Below are 24,982 nucleotides of genomic sequence, written 5' to 3' on the forward strand. Positions count from 1 at the left end.
TTTCAGTCCAAGTATTGTAGAGCCCATACAAGTGCTCTGCAAATCATACTGGAAACCGCTTTCTGGTATGCTGAGATTTGGCTATCCCTGGGCTGTTTCTGATCCTACCAAAGGGTTGCTGGCCAAGTGGAACATAAGGGTACTATGACAGCTATGTGGAGGCAGCACCTTGATTTAAGAGTGGCTGTGCTAAGCCTGGACCAGAAGAAATGGAGCGGGTGCTGTGGTCATGCTTTCCCGGCTCGTGGTGAAATGTGGTCCTTCTACCCTGTCATGTCCTGCAGATGTCTCTGGGAAGCTAAGGATCTGGGATACCACACAAAAGGAGCATCTTCTAAAGTATGAGTACCAGCCTTTTGCTGGGAAGATCAAGGACATTGCCTGGACTGAAGACAGTAAGAGGATCGCCGTGGTCGGGGAAGGAAGGGAGAAGTGAGTCATTCACCTCATCCCCTCCCTGCTCCCATCCCCATACTTGTGCTATGGCCTACCCTTTTGTAGGAAAAGGCTGCAGTAAGGTCTCTATGGGCATGGACAAGTGTGACTCAGCTCCTGAGGATGCCAACATGCTTTCTTTTCCAGTGGTGACTAGTTGGAGCCACTAGCCCCTCAAGGCCAATTTTTCATGTATCAGGGAGATTCCATAACACAGTAGGGATGTCATCAAGGCATAAGCACCTTCTCATTCAGATGTCCTAAGCCCATTACTTCCTAGAACTCTGGTTTCTAGTTATTATGCCTGTATCTTAGGCTGCAAGAAAGGGCTTGGTGGTAAAAGAGATTTTACTTAATTTACAAAAATTACTTTATTGGAACACCCTCTAAGCCATTAGACATGACCACTCAAAGCTGCAGGAAAAAGGGCTTGGCATGTTTTTTCTTGTAGATGGGCCCATATCCCGAGGTTCTCTGTGCATGACAAAGAGGTAAACAGATCCTGTTGGAGATGGCTGCCCGGATGGGACTAGTGACCAGCAGGCTGAGAGCTGCAGTCCAGGTTTTCTCATTAACAGAAAGTAGTAGCCACAGCACTTTGTGGCCATAGGTGCCAGCACAGAGCAGGCCAATTCCTTTCCATGAGGAGGTAACAACTTGCCTATTGCCTGGCCTTCCTAGAGAAACTTAGAAAGTGATGAAGCCAGGAAGCTGTTCCCCAGTGCTGCTTCCTGTAGCACATTGATGTTGAAGGTGCTAACACAGGGCCATGCAGACATGGACAGCTGGCCCCTTTCCTGCATAGGCTCCATCTGTTCTGGAACGCTTTTGGACATGAGCTTGAAAGCCCCAAATCAGGCCTTAGGGCATTATCAGTCCCTAGAGCATCCTGAGGTAGGCATGCAATATCCGCCACAGGCCTGTGCTCCAGCAGCTTTCCCATTGGCTTCCCCTTTGTCCTCTCTGTATTAAATTTTGTTTTTCTTTTTCCTCTTTCTCTCCTTGACCCTGATTGGGGAAAGGTTTGGAGCTGTCTTCTTATGGGACAGTGGCTCTTCTGTGGGGGAGATCACAGGACACAACAAAGTCATCAACAGTGTGGACATCAAGCAGAGCAGGCCCTACCGACTAGCAACAGGAAGTGATGATAACTGTGCAGCGTTCTTCGAAGGCCCCCCATTCAAGTTCAAGTTTACAATTGGTGTAAGTAGGCTTTCTTTTCTTGGGGTGGTTTTGGGTGAGTTTTGTGGTTTGTTTGTATCATGGAGCCTGGGTGAATATGTTTAGATGTGGATGCAAGAAGGGAACAGTGTATGCTCTAAAGTGCTGTAATGTATAGGAAGCAGATTCAGTGGGGAAAATAGGCAGAGATGGAGGTGTTCCCATCCCTGGTCCTCATAATCCTAGATTCCAGGCTGGACATGAAGTCTCCAGCAGGGAAGGACATATCCCAGGATAATGTGAGTACACATAGTACTAGGGTAGTGAATGCCAGTATATTTAGCTCTGTTAAGCTAGCCTTGCTAAGCCACCAAATTAGCAAAAAAAATCTGCCTTCAGGACATCTGAGTTGGCCTCTAGGGTAACTCCATGTAGAGCAGAGATACCTGGAGTGGAATTTGATTGAGGAGTCAAGTGCTCACCCTTTCAAAAGAGGAGCATTCAGGGACCCTGCTCTGCAGTTGTCCCTGACCTGTCCAAGTGATAGGCTCCTCCACCTCCTGTTTCCCATCACAGGATGGTGGTCTGTGGGGCCTTGACCAAGGTGTAGCTGGCAGTGCTCATGCCCTGTCACTGCTCTAGTGTTCAGGCTGCCATTCTGGAGTGAGGGTAACTGATGGGGGCTAGTATTCAGGCTAACTAACACACTGGAGGGAGGCCAAGTGATGGGGGAGAAGGCTCTGTGACCTGGGCAGCCTTTACAGCTTTCTTACTTGCCCTGGCTTTCCCAGTGACTCTTTCCCATATACCATGAACAAAGAAGCTAGTCCTAGTTCTGGTAATGGGAGATGGAGTGACTGTTTAATCAGAAAGGACATGTCTTCTGTCCTTGAAGGTGGTTGAGTTTGTAGCTTCTCCAAGGTCTTCAGACTTAACCCTCAGAAGTGTCAGTGATTTCAGTGTCTATACTTCATTGGGGATTAAATGAGATAGTATCCTTACAGTGGCTTGCTGAGGAGGACTGTTAATTTTAGTATTTTAGTAACAAGTCATAAATAGCAGGCACAGAATCCCTGGCAGGGGCAAGGACAGGACTCATGTAGTAGGCCGTTTCCATAAACAGGTCTTGGCTAGAGTACGGATGACTATCTAGGGATCCCTTCTTTGTCGTGAAGTCGGCTCTGCTTCATCCCTGGGGAAGCTAAGTGAGGTCTGTGTCCAAGTTCTTCTTAACCTTCTGTAGCTCTCATCCTGGTCTGCTGTGGCTTCCATTGGGAGATAGTGACTGTATGGCTATTCTGGGAGCTTTGCTAAAAGATGTTATTCAAGGTCGGTGTTCTTAAGCGGGGTGGATGCCCCATGGACTCTGAGTTGAGGAATGCTGAGCCAGCCAATCTCTGGGGTCTCATCTTGAGGGAGGGAAGATGAGGTTTCTGCATCATCTGAAAACTGTCCTGCAGTTTTCTAGTGATACTACCTGCCTTCCCCAGACCTCCCTCCACACTATTTAGGATCTCGGTCTGAGCTGTGTTTGGGTGGGGCTCCCTTTCCTGAAGCAAGAGTGCTCCTTCTCTTGCACGTGTGGATTGTCTTGTGCAAGAGAACACAGCAGCTAAAGAGCATTTAATGGAGATGTGGGGTCAGGGTTTGTTGCTGGCAAGGAGCCTATGCCTCTCCTCAGTTTTCTGTGTGAACTCACTGGGAGCCTGACTGATGCACAGTCCTCTTCTTCACATTCTCAACTGGCCGTCTCTAGGTGGACACCACCATTTATACTGAAGTCCTTGGAGCCTACAACCCTGGGCCCTGAACAGGCCTGAAAGATGCAGAAAGGGTTGTGGACCAAGGAACAGAGACCCAGGTGACACCTGGCACAGAACCAATTGGTTCTGCTACCTTCCAGCTTAAATGTACCTCTGCACTCTCTCAGACCAGAACACACACACACACACACACACACACACACACACCACCCCACCCCACCCCCGTCCAGACCCCGTCCGTAGTTGCAGGGAAGGTTCATGTTTCCATCTAAAACTATTCCTGCAGGACCAACTGACAAAAGGGAGAGAGCGCACGTTGGTAAGGTGATGGAGACTTGGAGTCAATAACTGAATGTGTATCTGACCTTGGCTGTAGTTGTAGGGCTGGACAGGGGTGATGTCTGCCCTGCTGTGGCTTCCCTCGTACTGTCTTCCTCCTGACTGTGGGTAGGGTAGTGTGCTGACTGATGGGGAACAATAGAAAACCTAGGGTAGGTGGGGCACTCTGTGAAAGATGGGCTGAGTGCCCACATGTGGCGTCTGATAACCAAAGCTAGACCTGTAGTGGTTCTAAGGAGTTCATTGAGCTCTTCCTAGTGAAAGGCTTTAAAAATTAAAATATCTGAGGATTTAACTAAAATTATTTGAGGGTGTTGGGTTTTTGTTACTATATTTGTTAGAGAAGATTAACTTTTTTTTTTTAACTGAAATCCAAATAGCAATCCTTTGTCACCAGATATCTCATTCCTAGTCCATGAATGCTAGGAACCAGACTACCTCTACTTCTTCTGTCTGCAGGCCAAATAGCCTGTGCTTGCTAGAATCTTTATCCAAGTGAACAGTACACAGGCACTCTGTCCTTGAAGTCAAACATCTCACATCTGCTTTCTATCTCGCGGTTTGTCTTTAGGCAAGAAACCCAGAACTTGTAAGGGTCTTTGGGCTGAAGTGGATAGTTGCCCTGTGAGAGCTCTCCTGAGCACTGAGAGGGGAGCCCATAGTGTATCACTGGGACAAGCCACAAGCTGCTGCCTCAGAAAGTAATTGTTAGGAATTTCTGTGTGATACGTGATGAGACCAACCTGTGATGTGCTAACCTCAGAAGGAAAATAGTAGCTGGGAGAAAGATAAATAGGACCTGATCTACCAAGGTCATGTCCAACTTGCTGGTCCAACTTTGGAGATCATATCACATCACATCATTGTTAAGAGTGGGGCATAGACTTGAGCAATTCTGAAGTGAGCCTAGGTTTACCTGTAGCCAGAGTGATTTATGCCTGCCAGCCCTAGCTACAAACTTGGGTCTTGTCCTTATTTGAAAGTAGGGTGGAGAAACCTTTTTCCTGGAATAGACCAAAGTACTACCTTGTCTATACCCACTGTGGATTTTGGCTGTAGTAGGTGACCTTAGGAGGTAATCCTACAGGAACAAAGGAGAGACCATGGATGAGATGGGCAAGTTTCCCCTCGGGGGTCCAATCTTGGCCTTAGAAGGAGCGAGTGGGCCATCCCTTTCATTGCCCAGTAGACCCATGAACAAAGTGGCCATAAAAGCAGAGATGGAGATTTTGCATGGGATTGGCAGTACGGACTTCTACTTACCAAGGTTGATCTGGCCACAGCTGCTGATGAATGCCAAATCTTCTAACTGCAGAGAGAAACACTGAACCCCAATATGGCACCGTTCTCTAGGGTAACCAACCAGGCAGATAGACTACAATGGACCACTTCTTAATGGAGAAGGATAATGCTTTGTAGAGTAGGTACTTATTCTGGTTATGGATTTGCCTTTCCTGCACATAATGCTTCTGGCAGACCCAGTGGTACTTGAGATGTCAGTAAATATCCCAAAGAACATTAGGGATGCTCTTTGGAGGCCTTTGGCATGCCCCTATGGATGAATCATAGAGAAGACCTTTGGGATTTTGGAGCAGGACTCTCCCATCATCTGCAGACAATTCTTCATTTGAGAGACCAGTGTGAATTCAGGAGGACTTGTGCAGAAGGTCTTTAATGAGCCGCCGTGGATAATAAGCATGTCCAGTACAGAGTCAGGCCATTAAGGAGCTCAAGAGCACCTGAATCCCCATCAGTGGAGTAGATTTGAATGTCTACTCAAAACTTGTTTTTTATTTATTTGGTTTGGTTTTTTTTTTTATTCTTTTTTTTTTGTTGTTGGTGGTGGTTTTTTGTTTGTTTGGTTGGTTGGTTTTGGGTTTTTATGTGTATATGGTGGTTTTTTTCTTTGGTGGTGAAGAAGATGATGGGGATAGTGTGGGAGTGTGTGGTTGGAGAGAGAGCTCTTGGGGAACTCACTGATACAGTCTGTACCCATGTTCATTAAGTGTTGGCTACAAGGGGACAAGAGTAATTCCAAAAGAATGGAACATTTCACACACGGAGATTGAAGACTGGACCTATGAGGTTGAATGTGATAACCTCTGGATGACTGGGCTGGGGACCAGAAGTCTTTGTCTGGCTCAATAAGTGGAGGGGTCAGGCAGCCATGTGAACTCCTGGGCTCACTGAGACACTTTCCAAACTCCCTCCACATTGCTGGGCCCTGTCTGTGGAAAACACTATTCTTAGCCCTCGTTTTCTTTGGCTAATGGGCTGCTGTTGGCTGTTCTGCCTGCACAGGGTCTATTTCAGGAGCAGACATGTCTCCTGCTTGAGTTGCAGAAAGGACTGATGGACTAAGGCTCTAAATGGGCTCATGTAGGCTCCATCACCCATTCCTTGTCTGCTTTGTTCAGCCTTCTCTTAGTCTCTTATACCTGTGTGGTCTCTAGGGCACAGTACCTCACCTCTACCAGATTGTGCATTTTCCAAGAGAGTTCCACAAAGGTAAAAACTTTGGAGCTTGACCACAGGCCCTGATGGAAGTCCTGGAGTCTATGTGTTGTTTCCAGTATTGCCTCCTAAGATCACCCTGCATCTGACCAGTCAAGTACTAGGAGTCTGTCTGACCCCAGGGAAGCAGTGACAAGGAGTTTGTTAGAGGCTGGAGTTGAGTACTTGCTGTCTGTCTCCAATGTTCCTTTCATTACATGTTCCTTTTACACTGTAACAAGTCTACACCCCTGGTCTATCCTCTGGTCTCTAGGTGTCTCTATTGGAATGAGCACTTAAGTCTCTGAATTCTAGAGTGCCCTAATACCCTGTCCAAATAGAGGGTCCAAGAGTAAGCTGACACCAGTGTGGCTCCTTTGCTTCCTTTCTGTGGAATAGGCAGAGCAGGCATTTGAGGACCCAGTGTGAAACCCTTGTGCTAGGGTTGGATTAAGGGGGAGTGAGCTGGATATTCTGGTCTAACTGTGGCTACATCAGTACCTCCTCTGGGTTATTTGACCTTGACCAAAAGAAGGTCTGTATACCACCCCACAGTGGACAGGAAGGGGCTTGGCTCTGAGATCTTGCTTCCATAATCTTGAGCTCTGCAACTAATAGGTGTGAGACACAGGGTCTCCTGTGTAGCGTTCTTCTTTGCACCCAGAGATAGAGGTCAGAATGGGTGGCAGTCAGTCTGAGAAGTTAAGGTTGTAACCCATTGGGCTGTCCCTTGGCCAGAACCTGCCCAGGCCTGCCAGTGTAGGCAAGTCAATGCAGACAAGAAACTGGAGTCTGGCTTTTCACAACTGTTGAGGCTTAAGTTGCCCAACTCCTATGAGCCTCATGCTCTGCTGTTAAGAGTTTGTCCTAAAGCTTGCCATGGCCCTGTGCATGAAATGGTAACAGCTTGTGACAGTGGCAGAGCTAATAAGACCCTGACTTGGGAAGACTGATTCCATGCATTGTGGCGAGTTGTGCCTTCTGAGAAACTACAGTTAAACAGATGAAGTATGAGAGTAACCAGAAGAGCAGGCAAATACAAACATAAGTAAGGAGTCTCCATAACTAGAGCAGGGGCCCTTGGTGCCATTACTACCTTCCAAGACTAGGTACTACCTTGACCTGCCTTAAGCCTTGGTCTCAGACTCTTTATCCTGATTGAAAGTCACAGCCACTGCTTGATTTCTTTTAAAAGTCATTTGTTCCTCAGCAAACACCCCCAGAGCTAACTAGGCCTGACAGTAGGTGCCTCTGATGGCTATCTCAGAGCCCGCAATTAGTACATAAGCCATCTGGGGCCTCACAGGAAAGAGGACGGATGCATCAGGAGGCACTTGATAAGGGAGGGAGGCCTGACTGACGAATAGCCTTTCTCACTGAGCTATGCCATGAGGGACTGCCTGGGAGTTTCTCTAAGCTTAAAATGTTCCTGTGGACTAATGAATCTTACCTGTGTTTGGGGGCAGGGGCTTAAGTAGAGTGCTTTTGTAAGCTTTGTCGAGTGTATGACAGCCCTCTCTCCCACAGGATCACAGCCGCTTTGTCAACTGTGTGCGTTTCTCTCCTGATGGGAACAGATTTGCCACAGCTAGCGCTGATGGCCAGGTAAGAACTGGCACAGAGAAGGGGACTATACCTAGGCAGGTTCATGGTAGTGCTCCCTGTTTCCCCCTCCAAGGGATCACCAAAGTCCAGCAGATATAGGTCTCTCATTTCAAAGACTGCTCAAGGCTCCAACTATATAGCCACAGTTGCTAGGGAAATGGTGGGGTAATGGCACACTACACCAGCTTCTACATAACTTGTTTGTTTCTTGAAGATATTCATTTATGATGGAAAGACGGGAGAGAAAGTGTGTGCCCTTGGAGGAACCAAAGCCCATGATGGAGGAATTTATGCTGTGAGTATAAATATGTGTCCTGATTTGCTGGTTTTAATTTAGCCAGTTCTGTATTGATAGTCAAGTCATTGTAGATTGTTCGAAACTGGATGAATATTGGTGTAAGCAAGTAAGAGTTGAACCATGGCACAGCTTTAAGTCATAGTCGGGTTGGAGTAGCCAATGGCTGAGCAGGAACCCTGGGAGTCGGGTTCATTCTAACACCTTCATTTCCCTATTCTCTGTCGTGAAACGGTGGCTGTAGGCTGCTGCTTTTGGGACACATGTGGTTCTGAAACCCTCTTGACATACGTCACTGTTTTGTTGAAATAGGTTAGTTGGAGTCCCGATAGCACTCATTTGCTGTCTGCATCTGGAGATAAAACCTCTAAGATTTGGGATGTCAATGTGAACTCTGTGGTCAACACATTTCCCATGGGCTCCAATGTTCTGGACCAGCAGCTGGGCTGCCTATGGCAGAAGGACCACCTTCTCAGCATCTCCCTGTCTGGATACATCAACTACCTGGACAAAAACAACCCCAGCAAGCCCCTTCGGGTCATCAAGGTGAGCCTTGTTCTAGGTCTGGTGTGCCTAGGGAACAGATTCCTGTGGTCTGCTGTGAAATGGGGAAACAGGGATAGCCAAATGGAAGCAGAGATGTCAGGCTTCCTTAACCCTTTGGCAGAAGTCAGGTTGATACTTTGGGACATTAGTAACCCCCTGGAAGTATTGTGAGCAATGCACAGTTAGGGTCTGCACTGTTCTCTGCTGCTGAAAGTCACTATTTCCTGAGTGACTTGACTTTCTGTTAGGACTTGCATTGTGCCTCACAACTCAAGACAGACCAGGAACGTTCTGAGTGTTAATACAGGATATAGAGCATGGAGGGTGAGATGGAGACTGAGTGAATAAATGAGATGGGGGCTCAGCTAGGAGTCAGTGGGAGGATGGCCTTGAATCTAGATCGTGGTGTAGTTTGAAAATGGGCATAAGGGTCAGAGATACCCTGGGGTTCACAGGAATAGAGGACAGGAGCAAGTGGACGAACTGCCAAAGGCCATCCTGAACAGAACATACCTTGAGGTTCCAAACCCTCCCTGGAGCTTGCTCAAGCCAAGTGCTGCAGACCATGTTGTGCTTTCCTGGCTGAGTGAACGTCTCACTTCTGCCTCCATCTGCCTCTGCCACTTTGGCCTCTCAGGAGATCTGTAGCCAGGTGGGGCACCCGCTAGGATCACCTTTGCCCTGTCTTCTAGATAGTCCAGGGATAATACTACCCATAATGGGCTGGGCCCTCCTTCATCAATCACTAACTAAGAAAATGCCCTATAGGGTGGCCTATAGCCCAATCTTATAGAGGCATTTTCTTAAAGTTCTCTCTTCTCAGATGACTTTAGTTTGTATCAGGTTGGCATAAAACTATCCAGAACATAGGCTCCTTTCCCTGCTCCCCACCCCCCCATCCTAGTTGCTAATAATTTCCAGAGTTTACATTTTAAACTGTTCCAGTAAAAAAAAAACCCAATCCAGCTCTTCTCTAGCCAGTACAACCTGCTATTCAAAGGGCCCAAATATGCAGGGTCACAAAGGGATCTTCTGACCTCCCAGCCCCACTGAGTGACTTCCCAGAACAAGGCAACTTGGTACTCACCCTGAGGACAATTGGGAGCCCCTCTCTTGTTGGATCCCAGACCAGGATTGGGTGTGTGACAGAACATGGGTCCCACTGCGGGTGGGAAGTCATGTATGATGAAGCCAGAGCTTCCCAAAGACAGACACTTCTGAGCTATAGCTCCAGTTTCAATTGTGAGAAATCGTGCAGATAAAAGTTCTCAAAGAAACCTGTATCTCATTCTCTTTGTACAGCAGTATAGTTCATGCTAGGTGGCTACTGCCGCTCTCAGGCTGCCGAGAACACGAACTGTACCAGGAAACCAGAAGTTTAAGATTGGAATGTGGTTCTTAGCCCTGGCTACGAGGCCGCCTTACCTGGGAGCTTTATAGCACAGGGCTCCTGGCTGCCCAGAGGAACTCCATCTGGGTCTCTGGAGCTGGCCTATGTGGTGCTTTCTCTAGCCTGTTTCTCATGCCTGAGGGTGTGTGAGAATCACCTAAGAATAGCTTGTTAAATAACCCAACCTCAGAGAGGACTAGACATTGTGATGAAGGCTGAAATCTTAAATCTCTCAAGCCGGGCCATTGCCAGAGGCAACCAGGAAACACACAGGTCCCCAGAATCTTGCTGAGCTTAGGTTTTCATGCAGCAGACCAGGAAGTCTCCTGGGCTCCCATGAGGCTCATACTGTGCATTCTACCAAGGACTGTCACTATTAGCTGAGGGTAAATGCCATATTGTAGCAATAAAGAAGACCCACAGGATCCCTGAGACAAGATATAGGGAAGAAGCCCCAAACATGAAGCAGACCAACAAGGCTAGTGGGAACCCAGGGAGAGGGTGAGGTCAGAGCTCAAGATGTGCTCTCTGAGCCAATCACAGAGAAGGTGAGAGGTGCTCTCTAGAGAGTCCTGTGTACACAAGGTCACCTCCTTCATCAGTTGGGAAGAATACTAGGAAGAATAAGTACCAAAGAGGGCCTGAGCCAAAGTGGTCACTCCTGGAGCCCCAGGGCCTCCAGTGTATAATCCTATTCTGGCTGCCTCACATCCTGAGAAGAGACCCAGCCGATGTGCTCATGGGTGGCAGCAGGGATATGGGTTAAGTCTTAAGTGCTAGGCTTTGGTGTAGACCTTGTCCTTAGCCCAGGTGTGGGTTTTAGGTATTGAGGGAGGCAGCATATGGAGGTTTGTCAGATCAGCTGACGGGGAGATGGAGGACTAATTGTAGCTCGGGACTTATTTATGGCTGGGGTTCCAGCAGAGCTCAGCTCATGATTGGCAGAGGGTAGGACATGCTACCTCAGCTCACCCCATCCCGTTGTCTCCTTCTCAGGGTCACAGTAAATCCATCCAGTGTCTGACAGTGCACAGAAATGGTGGCAAGTCCTACATCTATTCCGGGAGCCATGATGGACATATCAATATCCTTTGACTGCGGAGCTATCACAGAGACAACTTTTCTGTTCCCATGGTGCTGGAGGCCGGACGAGCCAGATGGCACCAGCCCTAGGTGTACTCACTAAGCATGCTGACCTCTGGTACCTCTATGTGCACCTGGTGCCTTGTCCTCTCCAGGCCTTAGGCAGGAGAAAGCCCTGGACCCTGCTTACTGCTCAGCCTAATATGGTGCCTGAGCTCTCTGCACTTGAACTCCTTTTTCTATAATAACGATGATTGCTGTGTACAGTTCCTTCACTGGCAGTGAAATCTCTGAGTCTTAGGGTTCAGGACTTACAGACACTTCAGCAGAGGCACTTTGTTGTAAACGTGAAGAAACTGAAGCCCAGAGAGGCAAGATGTCTTTCCTAATACTTCATGACCTGTCAGCAGCAGAGCTGGGGCCAAAACTCAAAAGCAAGTGGTTCTTTGTGCCCCTTACCCCCAGAAACTTAAGCTTTTTTGGAGGTGTGTGGCCTGTTAGTGGCATGTCTGCCATGTTTGTGCCCTGTCGCCTGTTTTGTGTGCTCACATGATGGCCTCTTATCTACATGCTGCCGGCTTCCTGGAAGAGGCTGCCCCGGTACCCTCACAGCCTGCCTCCTAAAGCTTCTTTGTCTCAGGTTTTCCCAACCTTGTTTCAGGAGACTCAGGAAACTCTCCCAGCCTGAGGGTGGTGGAGGCCTACCTTCCAGGGGTGACATACGGGTACTGAGCCTGGGGTGTTGAGAGATGAGGTGTGGTTAAAGTACACAACAAAAGAGACTCTCAGCTCAAGTGATCATGACCATCCTGTGGGAGACTCGACATACATGAGAATCCAGACATGGGCTCTGAAGGAAACGGTCAAGTGTGAGTACACAGACAGTGGGTAAGGGACACAGGTGGTGCTGATGACCCTGGTTACAGCTGCAGGACAGAGTGGCCCTAGGAGCTGCTTGACCATCAGCTCTGATACTTTCCCTTGCCCAGTGGCAGAGGGTGAGAATGCCTCCTGTTCTTCCTGCGGTGTCTTCTGTCTGTGTGAAGGGCAGCCATGCCTGTCCAGCGCAGTAGGTACCGCCATCCTGAGGTCTGGTTTCTCCTTAATTGTACTCCACATTACTGGGATTCAGAGACAGGAGAGAATGACTCCTTCTCTGGAAAAGGCCACACCAATCAGGTGTCCAGGATGACGGTGGATGAGTCTGGGCAGTTGGTCAGTTGCAGCATGGACGACACTGTGCGGTACACCAACCTCACGCTGAGGGACTACAGGTACGTTCTGTCCGAGGAAGCCAGCCATGACTCTAGAGAGGCCCAGAAGGAGCCACAGGTGCCTGTAACATTCCAGGTCAAGGGTTTTACGTCTGCCCTTTCTGTTTGTTTCTGAACCATCATTCAGGTATTAAGCCCAGGATACTGAGTGGCAGGACCCTAGTAACCAGACTCATGGGTGTGGCCAGTTGTAGACTCTGCACCAAAGCAGATGCAGCCCATGCATTATTTTTTTGTCTGTTTTCCTTTATATCTTCCTGCCAGTAGAGATAGTGACAATAAAGCTTAGGCTATTGGAAAGGTCAAGGGAAGCTCACAGATCGATGGCATGCCAGGTGCTGGGTATAAGGAGCCACCTCCTGATTAAAGTGGATACTGAATCAGAGGTGTCCATCCTCAGCAATGAAAGGTGAGAACAGGCACGGGGGTGGTGAGATGGGCTGTTCCAAGTCGTTGACTCAGAAATAGACCCACTGACCTTAGTTTAGCAAGACCTCCCACCCACCCCCAACTCCACCCTGTAAAACAGTTCTTGGTAGACTCCATCATAGCCTTGTGTGGCTCACATCTTGCTAGAAATGTGTCTGACTAGAAGGATGGGGTTGGTGTGCATCTTTATAAGGGTCCCACTTCAGATATGTGCGTGACTGGCAGCAAACCTGCCAATGTGTACAGTCTGTTCTGACGAGAGGCCACTGGCATCTGAGAATAAAAGCATCTGAGAATAAAGACACTTGAGAACCCAGGGATCTCGACTGTCTGCTTTTTATTGCCTTGTGATATCGCTCATGAAAGTTGTCCCGTTGGCAACCCATGGCTGCAACGGTCAAGACTTGGGCACTCTGGTGGCCAACCATGGCTTGACTCAGTTCTATGGAAGCTTGTTAGTTAATGTTTTCAAGAAAGATAGGGCTATAAATTATTCTAGGTGGGTTTTGATAGCATTTGTCTAATATAAGAGGGAACTGGGTCTTCATTAAAGATATTAGAATCCTAGTTAACCGTGAGGGGAAGAGCAGCTATGACACACAAAACCCAGTTCTGTATATACCTAGAAAATCCAGTCTCGGGCCTACAGGTGGGTGGGGGATAATATGTCTGCATTTAGCACAGGTAGACAGGAAGAGTCTGCCCAACTTCTAACCTCCGCTTGTTGCTGACACCTTTTCCCTACTCTGGTCTCCCTTTATGATAAAACGACCTTTCGTGCCCTATTTGTCACCTCAAATTTTAGCAAGTTGCCCTTCAGGAGAGATTACAGTAGGATTTTTTTCTCCATATAGTTAAGAGGTGCAATTTTTTCAGTATGTATTAATAACCATGCTGAACCAGCTGCATGTGGAAGTAATTGCCCTCCCTTCTCCCCAACAGTGGACAAGGTGTTGTGAAACTGGACGTTCAACCAAAGTGTGTAGCTGTTGGCCCTGGGGGATATACCGTGGTCGTATGCATTGGACAGGTACGGTTGGCTACATTTTAACCAGAAGTAGTAGGATATGAGATGTATAACTAACTACTGTCTAGTTTCTAAATTTCACCCATGACTCATGTTTCCTTTTTTGATACTGTGATAAAACACAGACCAAAACTAACTTGGGGAAGAAAGGTTGACATAGTATTCTGCCTGCATATATGCCCGTACACCAGAAGAGGGCGCCAGATCTCATTATAGATGGTTGTGAGCCACCATGTGGTTGTAGGAATTGAACTCAGGACTTATGGAAGAGCAGCCAGTCAGGCCATCATTAAGGACCACTAAAGCAGGAGCTCTGAAGGAATGCTGCTTGCTGGTCTCCTTCCTATCCCAGGAATGCCTGCCTAGGGATGGTACTGCCCACAATAAATTGGGTCCTCCTTGTGTGTGTGAAGACAATACCCCACAGACCTGTCTAATTAAAGCAGTTTTTCATCTGAGGTTCCATCTTCCGGGTTTCTCTAGGTTGTGTCAAGTTGACAAGTACGTGTAGCCAGGGTTTTGTACTACAGGCTCATTTGGCTTGCCTTCGCATGGACTCACTCTGCTGCTAGTTAGGACCTAACTGTTAGCAAAGTGCTGCCCCCAAAATTGAGACACAGGAAGAGGGCAGAGCTGGTCTCATGAGACTAAATTATTGAGCCATTTTTCCATGAGGTCTGAGGCACTCAGCTATATGATTTTGTTATTATTCTGCTGATCCTGCCTTTCCCTAATGAAGCTCACCGTCTCTGAGCTTTTATGTTCTTTCTAACAAAAGCATGGGGTGATCGTGAAGATAAAGTTGTCATATTCCTTGTTCAACTTAGCTGTTGGGTGACACTGACACATGAGAAGGTAGATCCCAGGCCATGATAGGGTCTAACTCTCTTTAGTTCCTGCATATCTTTTCCTCTAGAACAGAGCCCAGGACTCACATCTGTGCCTGACCTACTTTATGCAGAATTCTGTTCCACAACGTGTCATCTCTGTAAACCCAGGCATCCCATCTGTGGTCAGAGCCAGAAGCTGACTAGTGCTTCCTATTGGCTTGAGTGACAGACTCTGCTGAAGAAAGAGCCATTCAGAATCTTCCCCACCCCTCCCTGGTCTGTGAAGCTGATTGCTAAAGAGAGCGTGGATTCTGTGTCCCAGATAATTCGATGGCATTGCCAAGTAACTCAGTCTGGGCAGCTGCTCCTCCATGGCAGATCTGTCAGCCTTGTAATCAGCACCTGGCCCTGGTGAACAGTGCGTGGAGACTTAAGGCCTTGTCTGTGGGAAGGCCTCAGACAGGCACTTCTTTGTCCCAGGCCCCAGTTACTTCATCTGAGGTCATAGTGGCCCTAAGCTGACCCTGTCCTTGAGGCTGACCAGAAGAATTAGCCAAGGTGGGTGAAAGCAGGGATTCAGATTAACTGTCATTCAGAAGGTAGTGACAGATTCCTCAACAGAGTCATAGCAGATTAGGGCACCATCTCCCAAAAGAAGGGCTTTTCTCTGTGTGCATGTGTGTAAGCATTTTATCTGCTGTTGTGGAAGGCAAGGCAAGGTCCATATCTGACCTTTACCTCTAACCAGAACGCAGCTTAGTTAAGATCAGGCTGCCACATATCTCCAAAGTTCTAACAGCAAACACATGGAAGTGTCTGCTGCTCGGCAAACATGGCCTGCCCCAGCATGACTAAGTGTGGTATAGTCTTCCACCTTTCTTAGAGCGGGGTAGGGTCTTCAGGGTTCTCTCAGAGCAGTACATTTGCAGACCCCCTGCTACACCCCCACCCCAACTATGCTATGCTGCCCAGCTCCTCCTCTTCGTTGCATCTGGGATTGCATAGTTGTTCCCACAGATCTCCACTGGTGCCATGAAGTGCTGCACTGTGCTGAGTGTCCAGTAACCTTAGTTACTGTTACTTTGGACAACACACTGTCCTCCAGGCTAAACAAAAACCTGCACTATACAGGCATTAGTTGTTTCTTGTGACCTAGGTTCTAGGATCTAGAGGTGGAACCCTCAGAGTCAGGCCACTTTCCCTGATGGTTGAGCCAAGTTCCTTCCTGGTACTTCTGCCCTTTGCCCTTCAGAGATCAGCACTTCACATGATTGTCACTGAACATTTTCAGTGACAGAACTAAAAGTAACAGGCCTGCAACTAAAAGTAACCTTACGGTGAGGGAGGAAATGCTTTTTTCAAGGTTGAGACCGGCCCAGGGTGTGGCTTAGAGCCCAGAGCCACTAACCAGAACTCACCTTTCCTGCTGATGAGCAGTAACTCAAGGGGCCACTAACCTGACTACATCTTTCATGTTACAGATTGTCCTCCTGAAGGACCAGAAGAAGTGCTTCAGTATCGACAACCCTGGCTACGAGCCCGAAGTCGTGGCCGTGCACCCTGGTGGGGACGCAGTGGCTGTTGGGGGCTCGGTAAGGTCCTTTTCTTCTTTACCCTGTGACCTTGGTATCTGAATAATTTGGGGCCTGAAAAAGGCCATGGTCTTCAGTATACACTGAAATCCTAAAGCAGTGTGCTCTCATGCCAGAGAAAGAATGAACTTGCCAGCGAGAGGAAGAACAAAGAGAGCAAGTGTCCTTCCATGTCCTTTCTATAGATGGCCAGCAGGTGTAGCACAGATTAAAGGTGCATCTTCCTGATTTAAAAGTTCTGGATTAGCTGGACGGTGGTGGCGCATGCCTTTAATCCCAGCACTTGGGAGGCAGAGGCAGGCAGATCTCTGTGAGTTCAAGGCCAGCCTTGTCTACAAGAGCAAGTTCCAGGACAGGCTCCAAAGCCACAGAGAAACCCTGTCTCGAAAAACCAAAAAAAAGTTCTGGATTAAAAGTGGTCTTCCCACTTCAAATGCTTTAATTAAGGAAAAAAAAAAAAAAAACCTCACAGATATACCTAGCCTCTTGGGTTTTAGTTAATAGTTAATTCCAGATGTACTCAAGTTAATAACCAAGAATAGCAATTACACAAGGTATACTTGGCACATGGTGGTAGAAAGCTTGCTGGAGACAGATATAAGCAGCTTGCTCGGCACAACTGGTGCCCCTAGAGACTGGAAAGCTGTTGATGCAGTTTTCTCCAGGTTGACCTTTCAGGGAGTTATGAACACTATTTATGGGGCCTATTTGGTAGCCAGCCAACACAGAGAACAAGAGTAAGGAGGCCTGGGGTCCAGTCATTTCTGCCCAGTTGAGGTGACATGCATAAGGGAGTATATGAGGAGGAAACAGCTGTTTCTTGGCAACCAGAGCCCTGGGCTCATACTGGTGACTACTGAACCATGGCAGAGTACTTCTTTAGTGAAACCTTGACCTTCCACTGTGATAGAGGGCACATAGCGTGGGTATTAAGGAGTGACCGCTTCCTGTCCATGCCTACAGGATGGCAATGTGCGCGTATACTCCATCCTGGGCACCACACTAAAGGATGAAGGCAAGCTCCTAGAAGCCAAGGGGCCAGTGACAGACGTGGCCTACTCCCATGATGGTGCCTTCCTGGCTGTGTGTGATGCCAGTAAGGTGGTCACAGTGTTCAGTGTGGCTGATGGCTACTCGGTGAGTATGGTGCAGAACCCTGTACTAGAAACCTAAGGGAAGACCCACCCTAGCCAGATGCTCTTGGGTTTTGACCTGCTCAGTTATGTCTTCCACTCTGAATGGCAGGTACCTGCTGGAACTCTTGGGAGGCTGCTGGTAGTGATCAGGGACTAGGACTTCTCCCTGTTACTGTGGGGGCTGGCTGGGAGGACACGTGCACTCTGGCCTGCACTCCGATCCTATGCCTCTGTTTTCTTTCTGTACTAGGAGAATAATGTTTTTTATGGACACCATGCAAAAATTGTGTGCCTGGCCTGGTCACCAGACAATGAACACTTCGCCTCTGGTGGCATGGACATGATGGTATACGTATGGACACTGAGTGATCCAGAGACCAAAGTGAAGATCCAAGGTAACTTACCCTGGGTCTCAGCCTGTCAATTCCCTGACCACGTTTCCTAGGGTCAAATGGAGTCTGTGCTTTAAAAGGTGACCTGATGGAGATGTGACTTTGTCCTTCCCTCCAGCACTCAGGCACTCAGCTGGCCTGTGCAGAGGGATCCTGAGACACTCATTACAGTAGGAATCCTTGCTCGCCATATGTAGGACATACATGAGGAAAAGCTTTTGACATCTTTCTTCCCCGCTCTGCTCCTGTGCCTTAACTCACAACTAAGTTAGCTCAGTCCCACCATGGTGGCATCAGTAGAAGAGTAATGGGAACCATGCTTTTCCAAGTAGCCATATTTTCAAAGGAGACAGATTTTTTTTAAATCTTTATTCTGGTTATCCATTATCTTATCACACTGCTTCTGCTGGTAGTTTCATGCTATGATCCAAAGTCACATATGGCTGGTGATCCTGAGTGAGACGGCTACATTCCATTTTTATACTGTCCCCTGGGAGACAACTTTCTGTCTTTACCAGAACAGAGATCCTAGCCTATCTTAAAGCTGTCCTGAGACCACCCCCAACAGCTGCAAGTGTGAGACCCGCTGTCTGCTGTGTCAGAGTTCATATAAGGCAGACCAGGAGAAATCCTGAAGCAGGTTCCAAGGAGCCATTTTGGTTTGTAAGGAAATCTAGAAATTTCACCACAAATAAATGGATCAGGAAGGTACTATGTCAGCACTAGTGGTCCAAGAATAGTGCTGGCATCTGCCTGCTGTGGTCACAGACTCCTGAGCACAAGGTGCTCACAGCTGGCTTTACCATGGAGAGTGCCGCAGCTTAGGGAGTTCTCTGGCCCAGGATGGCCCGACCTCCCAAGACATATCTGCTCCACCTAAGTTAGGCTGCTGATCCAGGCTAGGAGTTACCTAGGCCTAGGGACTAGAAATCCTGTTGGGGAACCCCTTTCCTGGAACTGGGAGGTCCCTGGGGCTTTGTGAGAAGTTTGAGCCAAAGGAGTCCAAAGGTGCAGGACCTCATGGCTGGAGTCAAGAATAACGGAGGTGAGGTGGCAGCTGGAGTCCCATCACTCTGGTTTGCCTCTGGTATGACTTCTGGAGGGGCACCAGACCTGTCCTCAACCCTTGTTGTCCTCACCCTGTCCTTTCCACTGTAGTGACAGGACCTCCTCAAGTAGAAAAATTCAAAGACCTCAAGTCCTTTGTTCGAAATGGCACAGCACCATTTGCATATTAACTGACATGGCATCAATGCACTTCAACCGTTTGTCATGCTGTGGTATTGACAGAGTAACTGATTAGTCTATTGAGCTCAGAGCCAGTGTGGAGCTGGCTGTTTTCCCTGCTTGATTGGTTGAACCTGTAAATGTAGATCCTGAGGACCCACACGTGTGTCTGTTCTCTTGCCTGACTAGTGATATATATCAGTGTTGAGAATTAGAGAGGAGCCACTTGGCATTTTAGAAGCCTGGAATTGGTACAAGGCTGAGCTCACCTGGTCCTGCCTCTGCCCTCACAAACTTGTCCTTGTGAAAATGAAACTGCCACTGTTTCTGTTTCTCACTGATGACTTTAGCCTTGGCTTCTCTCTTAATCAAATATAGGGAGAGGCAGAGTGGGCCCATTTCCTCACATTGCTCTCTTTTTCCCAGATGCTCACCGGCTGCACCATGTCAGCAGCCTGGCCTGGCTGGATGAGCACACACTGGTCACCACCTCCCATGACGCCTCTGTGAAGGAGTGGACAATCACTTACTGAGGATACCGCTCACCCCATGGACCGAATCAGGGACTAGATTTTAACTGCCTCGGAGCACCCTTCTCTTAACTATTTCTGTAATGCTCCCCTTCCCGCCTGCCCCGGGAGTGAGCAGGGCCTGCGAATACCCTCCTCTCTGTAGGGTGTCCATGTCTGTACGCGTCCTTCTGAAAGCTTTAGACAGTAACAGTTTGCACATGAGAAATAAAGCAAGCACTTAAACAGCGTGTGGAGCGTACCTAAAAACTTACAGCCCACCAGACCATGAGAGCGTGGAACATTCCAGAGGCAGCAGCCTCCAAAGCACAGACCCCAGCCCCTGTGGCTCTAATAGCTTATCAGGAAGTTGGGTAGGGAGCAGGCCACGACTCCCCTTTCCCATGCAGGATCCAGCTACACTGGAGAGGAGGAGCTGCTCTGCAGACCCCTGTGTCAGCGTTCTGTGGAGAACAGGTGTCTGCTCCTTGGTATAAGTCATGTTACATGGCTGTCTCCCTGGAGCCATTCCCGGATCCCACGGGGATATGTGAACCTTGACCTCATTGTCAGATCAGATTTTGTGCTTGATTTTAAGAACGGAAATCATGGAAATTATTTTTTTTTTTTAATGTATCTTGACTGTTGTCTGTCTTGTTCCTGAGCTGGCACGCTGACAGTACCATGTCTAGGCGAGTAGAGCCCTTAGCCAGACTGATGTGTCCTGGTCACATGATAACCATGCTTCAATGTTTTCCTGTCTCTTCCCCCCCCTCTGGCCCCAAGAGCAGAGATTAAGGACAAGATGATGTCACTGTAACTTGTCATGTTTTTACCTTTTTTTTTCTTTTTCAGTGCAGAAATTAAAGTAAGTATAAAGCACCGTGATTGGCAGTTTCTTTGCGTGTGTCGGAGTCACTGGTAAATGTTGGCTGAGAACAATCCCTCCCCTTGCATTTGTGAAAACACTTTGAGCGCTTTAAGAGATTAGACTGAGAAATAATTAAATATCTTTTCTCTTGATTGTGGATCACTGGCTCTGTGTGGTGGTACATGAGGGAGGATGGGGTGCTTTGGAAGACCCACCAGCCAGCATATATGGCAGGGTCCTTACGAACCCACATTATGGCAATCACATGGAAGGGTAGCCCCAGAGAAACCAGGACTCTGCCTGTTCCCATTCTCTCTTCCAGACCCCATATGGCCAGGCCCCACCCCCCTTAGGGCCCAGGTTTCATTTGTAAGCTGAGCATTGGGCCTGATGTTATCTCACCCTCCTGTCTATAATCAGCCTAAATCCTCAAGCCAGGAACCAGATCTGAGTGTTTAAGAAAACTTCCCCTACAGCCAAAGCAATTTGAAGCAAAAGGCACTGCTCTTGGGTTCAAGTATGTACTCCCCGTAAAAACAATCCTTTTGGGTTCTTGATGTTGTTCCTCCATTCAGGTGTAAAAAGGATGCCATTATCTGAAACACAAATCACTACAGAACAAGGCCCGACACATGTTGGGGTGAGGCCAGATGAAAGTGGGCAGCCCCTGAGGGGTAGTGGCCTGTCTAGATCTTAATCCTTGTGGAGTCAGAGGGACTTCGAGCAGGGAAGTTTGACAAAAGGAACCATTTGCTTCAGGGTAGAAGATGCCATGGGAGAATTCAATGGAAAGTGGGTTTGGTTTGGTTTTTTAAACACAAGCTTTCTATGTGTGAATGTAAGTGCACATGTATTACAGCACACATGCAGAGGCCAGAAGCTTCAAGTCAAGCCCTCTCCTGCAACCTGGGGTCCTAGTTCTCGGCTAGACTGCAAGCCTGTCTGACTCGTTGGTGCTGGAGGCAGAAGCATACAGGGGACACTGGCTTGTATGAGTCTAGGACCTGAGTTCTGTGCAGTAAGTGCTCTTAGCCACTGACACATCCCTGCAGCCCCCAAACTTGGTCCCAAGAAAGACAAGCAGGTTAAAGTGGTTGTATTTGACTATATTCATAATTAAGCTGATGCTGGAAGGAGAATAACAGTTTGACCAATGATCCGGACACTGCCCTGTACCAGACCAAGAAAGATTTCATGAGCATGATACCTCGCAATTTTTTCTTTAAACACATTTGAGGGGTTTTTTCATGAAATTAGTACAATTTTCAAAATAGAGGAATAGAAACCACAATGCATAATGCCTATCGAGTGACCCAATTTCAAGTGCTACCAGTGAGCTGTGTGCTGGTGGCATTGGCTTTGTTTCTGTGTAAGCTTTTCAAAAAAGGACCCGTTTCCACAATCTATCAATTTGAAAGCTTCAAGAGAGCACATAGTGTCACGGAAAGTCCACTCTGAGAGGGGCGTGGGAAGTTCGTTTTGTGAGCCAGCAGTGTGGTGGCCACACACCAGACCACCAGGTTGCCATCACTGACTTGTTCAAGGAGCATTCACAGCAATGGGATGGGACCTGCCCTCTTCCTCTTAGAGCCAGGATAACAGCTCTATGCCAGCCAGCTACATTGGGGGTACAGCTCTGACTGCCTGAAATGGCAAAGATCCTAAGAACCCCAGGCTACACTGAATCAGAATAGCATGCCCACCAGCAGGGCCCATCAGCCAGCTTCAGGCGATGTGATGCCTAGTTCTTTCTCACACTGAGGGAAGCAGTGCAGTTTTCTCCAGTAGAATCTCACTGAGTGAGACCATGCCAAGCAGCAGGTGGCCAACACACATGCACAGCTCTGATACTTGGGGAGAATTTTTATATATTTGTAGGTTTTTTTAAAAAAAAAATTTACTGATTCTTTGGAATTTTACATCATGCACCTTAACTCTGCTCACCTCCCAGTTTTCTCATATTCTTCCCTCACCCCTGCACCAAAAGAAAAATTTAAAAGAGCAAACAAAAACAAGAACAGAAAACCTCCCATCTTTCCTGCCTCTCCAAGTCCTTCATTTGTCCTGGTGGTGCTGGCAGCAGTGTGTCATTTACAATACCCTTTGTTCAATCAGCCTTTCTTGCAAATGTTCATCGTAGTGAGTCATTGGTCTGGTTCAAAGCCTCTGGTTTCTGGTACACTGACATCACTGGATCCTCACTGAAACTCCCCTCAGATGTTCTACAGCCACCCCAAGTCATGGAGATCCTGCGGATATCGTTCTGCAGGACCAGAACCTTCACAAGCTCCAGGCAGTCCTAGATGGGCTAGATGTTAGGGTGGGCCAACCCAAGGCCCGGTTGTGGACCCAGGTCAGTCCCGGCCACTGACTTCAGGTAAGGGGACAGAACCAGCTCCCGGCGCCCATGCCATCAGGGTCAGTTTTTCCTCACCTCTGGTGAGGGATGGGGCCATCTCTCTTTAGTGCAGGGTCAGCTTTCTTGCTGCACTGTCCATCGAGAGGCAGGGCCAGCTGACCCCTGCACTGGCACACTGGTGATGGTGGTCACCCAACAAGCGTGAAAGTAGTTCTCCAAGGATCTCTTGGGGTTAGTCTTGTGCAAATTTCCTCATCAAGTCACCCAAAGCCTGTTGGAGCTAAATGCTCCTAGTATGGACCTCAGAGCTGACAGCTCCATGGAAGTGTAGAGCCTCCTTAATGACCCCAAGATCCATGATCATGAGACATGCTACTGAAAACCAAGCAAAACTACATACGAGTGTATTTGAAAGAAACTGGTAAACCCAAAACGTCTTATCAGAGCACACTTAGCAGAAAAACATGCCCCCCTTTCCCTAAATTAGAAGAATAGTATTGTTTTACATTTTAGGAAATGTCTGTTTACAATGTGCGATACATTGTTCTTGTTCAAGAAGTGACAATCTGGTCTCATGTACAGAGGAAGGACTTGGTCCACTTTGCAGAAAAGAACTGCAGGTCTTCATCTTGGACACTACCCCAAGGCAGACCAGTGAGAAGTCAAGCGGGAATTATCTTGAGCAACCTGAAATCCCAGCCACGGACTTTCTGTCCTCTGTTAAGTTGAAACCCACCTTGGATTTTTCTTGTATCCATTTACCAGTGTGAAACATTATTTGGAAATGGTCCATTCATTTAAGCATCTGTCAGAGAGTCCTATTCTCTCAAGTCACCATGATATTAATTAATTAATAATATGAATGTAGCACCATTAATAAGAGTTGACACAACTCTGAGTGACTATCCCAGGGCTTTAGGTTTCTGCTCCTGTAATCTCAAGTCTGGTTTGCATTGTTTGATCTCACCTACCAAGAGGAGGAAAGGGGAGCATCCATGTGGGTTCATGGCATACACACCCACAGTATCCACTCTGATTTTATGGGTGTCCTTTAGTCATATGAGCACACTTTCAGAGGGCTGAAGAGCTGGAATTGGAGGCTGGGAAGAACAGTCCACAATGAGGTAGGCTCATCCTCAGTGTGATTGTTCCCAAATTGGCGAGGAGAGCAACCAACTTCCCATTCACAGCAAATGCCCACACAAGACTTCTGGGCAAGTCAGGGAATATATTAAGGAGGTTTATTTTGTTTCTGACATATATGTTAACTATATTTGGATTGCAAGGTGATTTTAAAAAAATCTATCAGTTTGTGTGTCATCTTCATGAGCAAAGATTTTCTCAATTACCTTGCAACTCAGACCAGACAACAGTTGACAACTGATGAGCATGCAGTTGTGTCGATGGACACAAGGCTGCAGTGGCCGTGCCACACACATGGCAAGAAGTCACGAGGACCCATCATATTAATGCAGTCTGATCTGCAGCTCAAACGTGGGTTTTCAAACAGCCACATGGCTAAAGTTGCACATATATTTCAGCTTGGTGGAGTTCATTTTTACCTAATAAATACCCTGGCCAGTTAGAATTCTAGGTATGATTTTATATGTAAAAGTTTTGCTGTACAAAATTTGACAACCACTGAATGAAATCAATTCTAAAAACCAACGATTTATTTCTGTAAAACAAAAAACAACTTTAAATTTGCCCGAGCAATTAGTTACAGAAAGATTCTAATTTCTAACCTTTAATTCTTAACTAATTTTGTTATTCAAAAAGGAAATTTCCTACGAAAAACAAAGCTATTGCTGCTCTTAACCATACCCCTAAAGAGGCAGTTAAGCAAGGGTCATAGTAAGGATTCCTTTAGCATTAACAGGGCTGGGGATATAGCTCAATGAGATAGCACCTACCTAGCAGGTAAGACTGCCCTGGTTTCATTGTTAACACCATAAATAAACACATAAACAAGACATAATTATTACCCTGGGTGAAAACACCAAAGGTTGTTTCCAATAATGCTGAGAGTCTACTCAGTGCCACACCAGGATTATCTCTTTCTAGAAATTTCCTCTTCTTTGTTTCCCAATGTGATTTAGGGGAATACTGGCCAGTAGCAAGGGTGCTTGAGCTCCATATTGTGACTCTCCAGCCACACATCCCTCACTCCAGATGAATCCCTCCAGTAGTTCTCAGCATTTCTTCACCTGTTGACTCCTTATTATT

The 24,982-nt window shown here is 47.5% G+C and overlaps 1 protein-coding gene across 1 annotated transcript in view; it reads left to right on the forward strand.

Annotated features, from left to right (window-relative positions):
- The window catches only part of Wdr1 (WD repeat domain 1), a 35,412-nt gene extending 14,863 nt beyond the window's left edge, over nt 1-20,549 (forward strand). The window contains exons 4-15 of the mRNA XM_085691952.2: nt 285-432; nt 1,458-1,638; nt 7,719-7,796; nt 8,011-8,091; nt 8,404-8,637; nt 11,024-11,116; nt 12,233-12,384; nt 13,756-13,843; nt 16,152-16,262; nt 17,226-17,399; nt 17,649-17,793; nt 19,444-20,549. Of these exons, the coding sequence (XP_085548078.1) occupies nt 285-432; nt 1,458-1,638; nt 7,719-7,796; nt 8,011-8,091; nt 8,404-8,637; nt 11,024-11,116; nt 12,233-12,384; nt 13,756-13,843; nt 16,152-16,262; nt 17,226-17,399; nt 17,649-17,793; nt 19,444-19,550 (1,592 nt within the window). The 3' untranslated portion in view covers nt 19,551-20,549. The remainder of the gene's footprint in view (nt 1-284; nt 433-1,457; nt 1,639-7,718; nt 7,797-8,010; nt 8,092-8,403; nt 8,638-11,023; nt 11,117-12,232; nt 12,385-13,755; nt 13,844-16,151; nt 16,263-17,225; nt 17,400-17,648; nt 17,794-19,443) is intronic.
- The last annotated feature ends 4,433 nt before the right edge of the window (nt 20,550-24,982 follow it).

The sequence above is a fragment of the Myodes glareolus genome, chromosome 8 (assembly GCF_982192425.1).
Source record: "Myodes glareolus chromosome 8, mMyoGla1.1, whole genome shotgun sequence".
NCBI lineage: Eukaryota > Metazoa > Chordata > Mammalia > Rodentia > Cricetidae > Myodes > Myodes glareolus.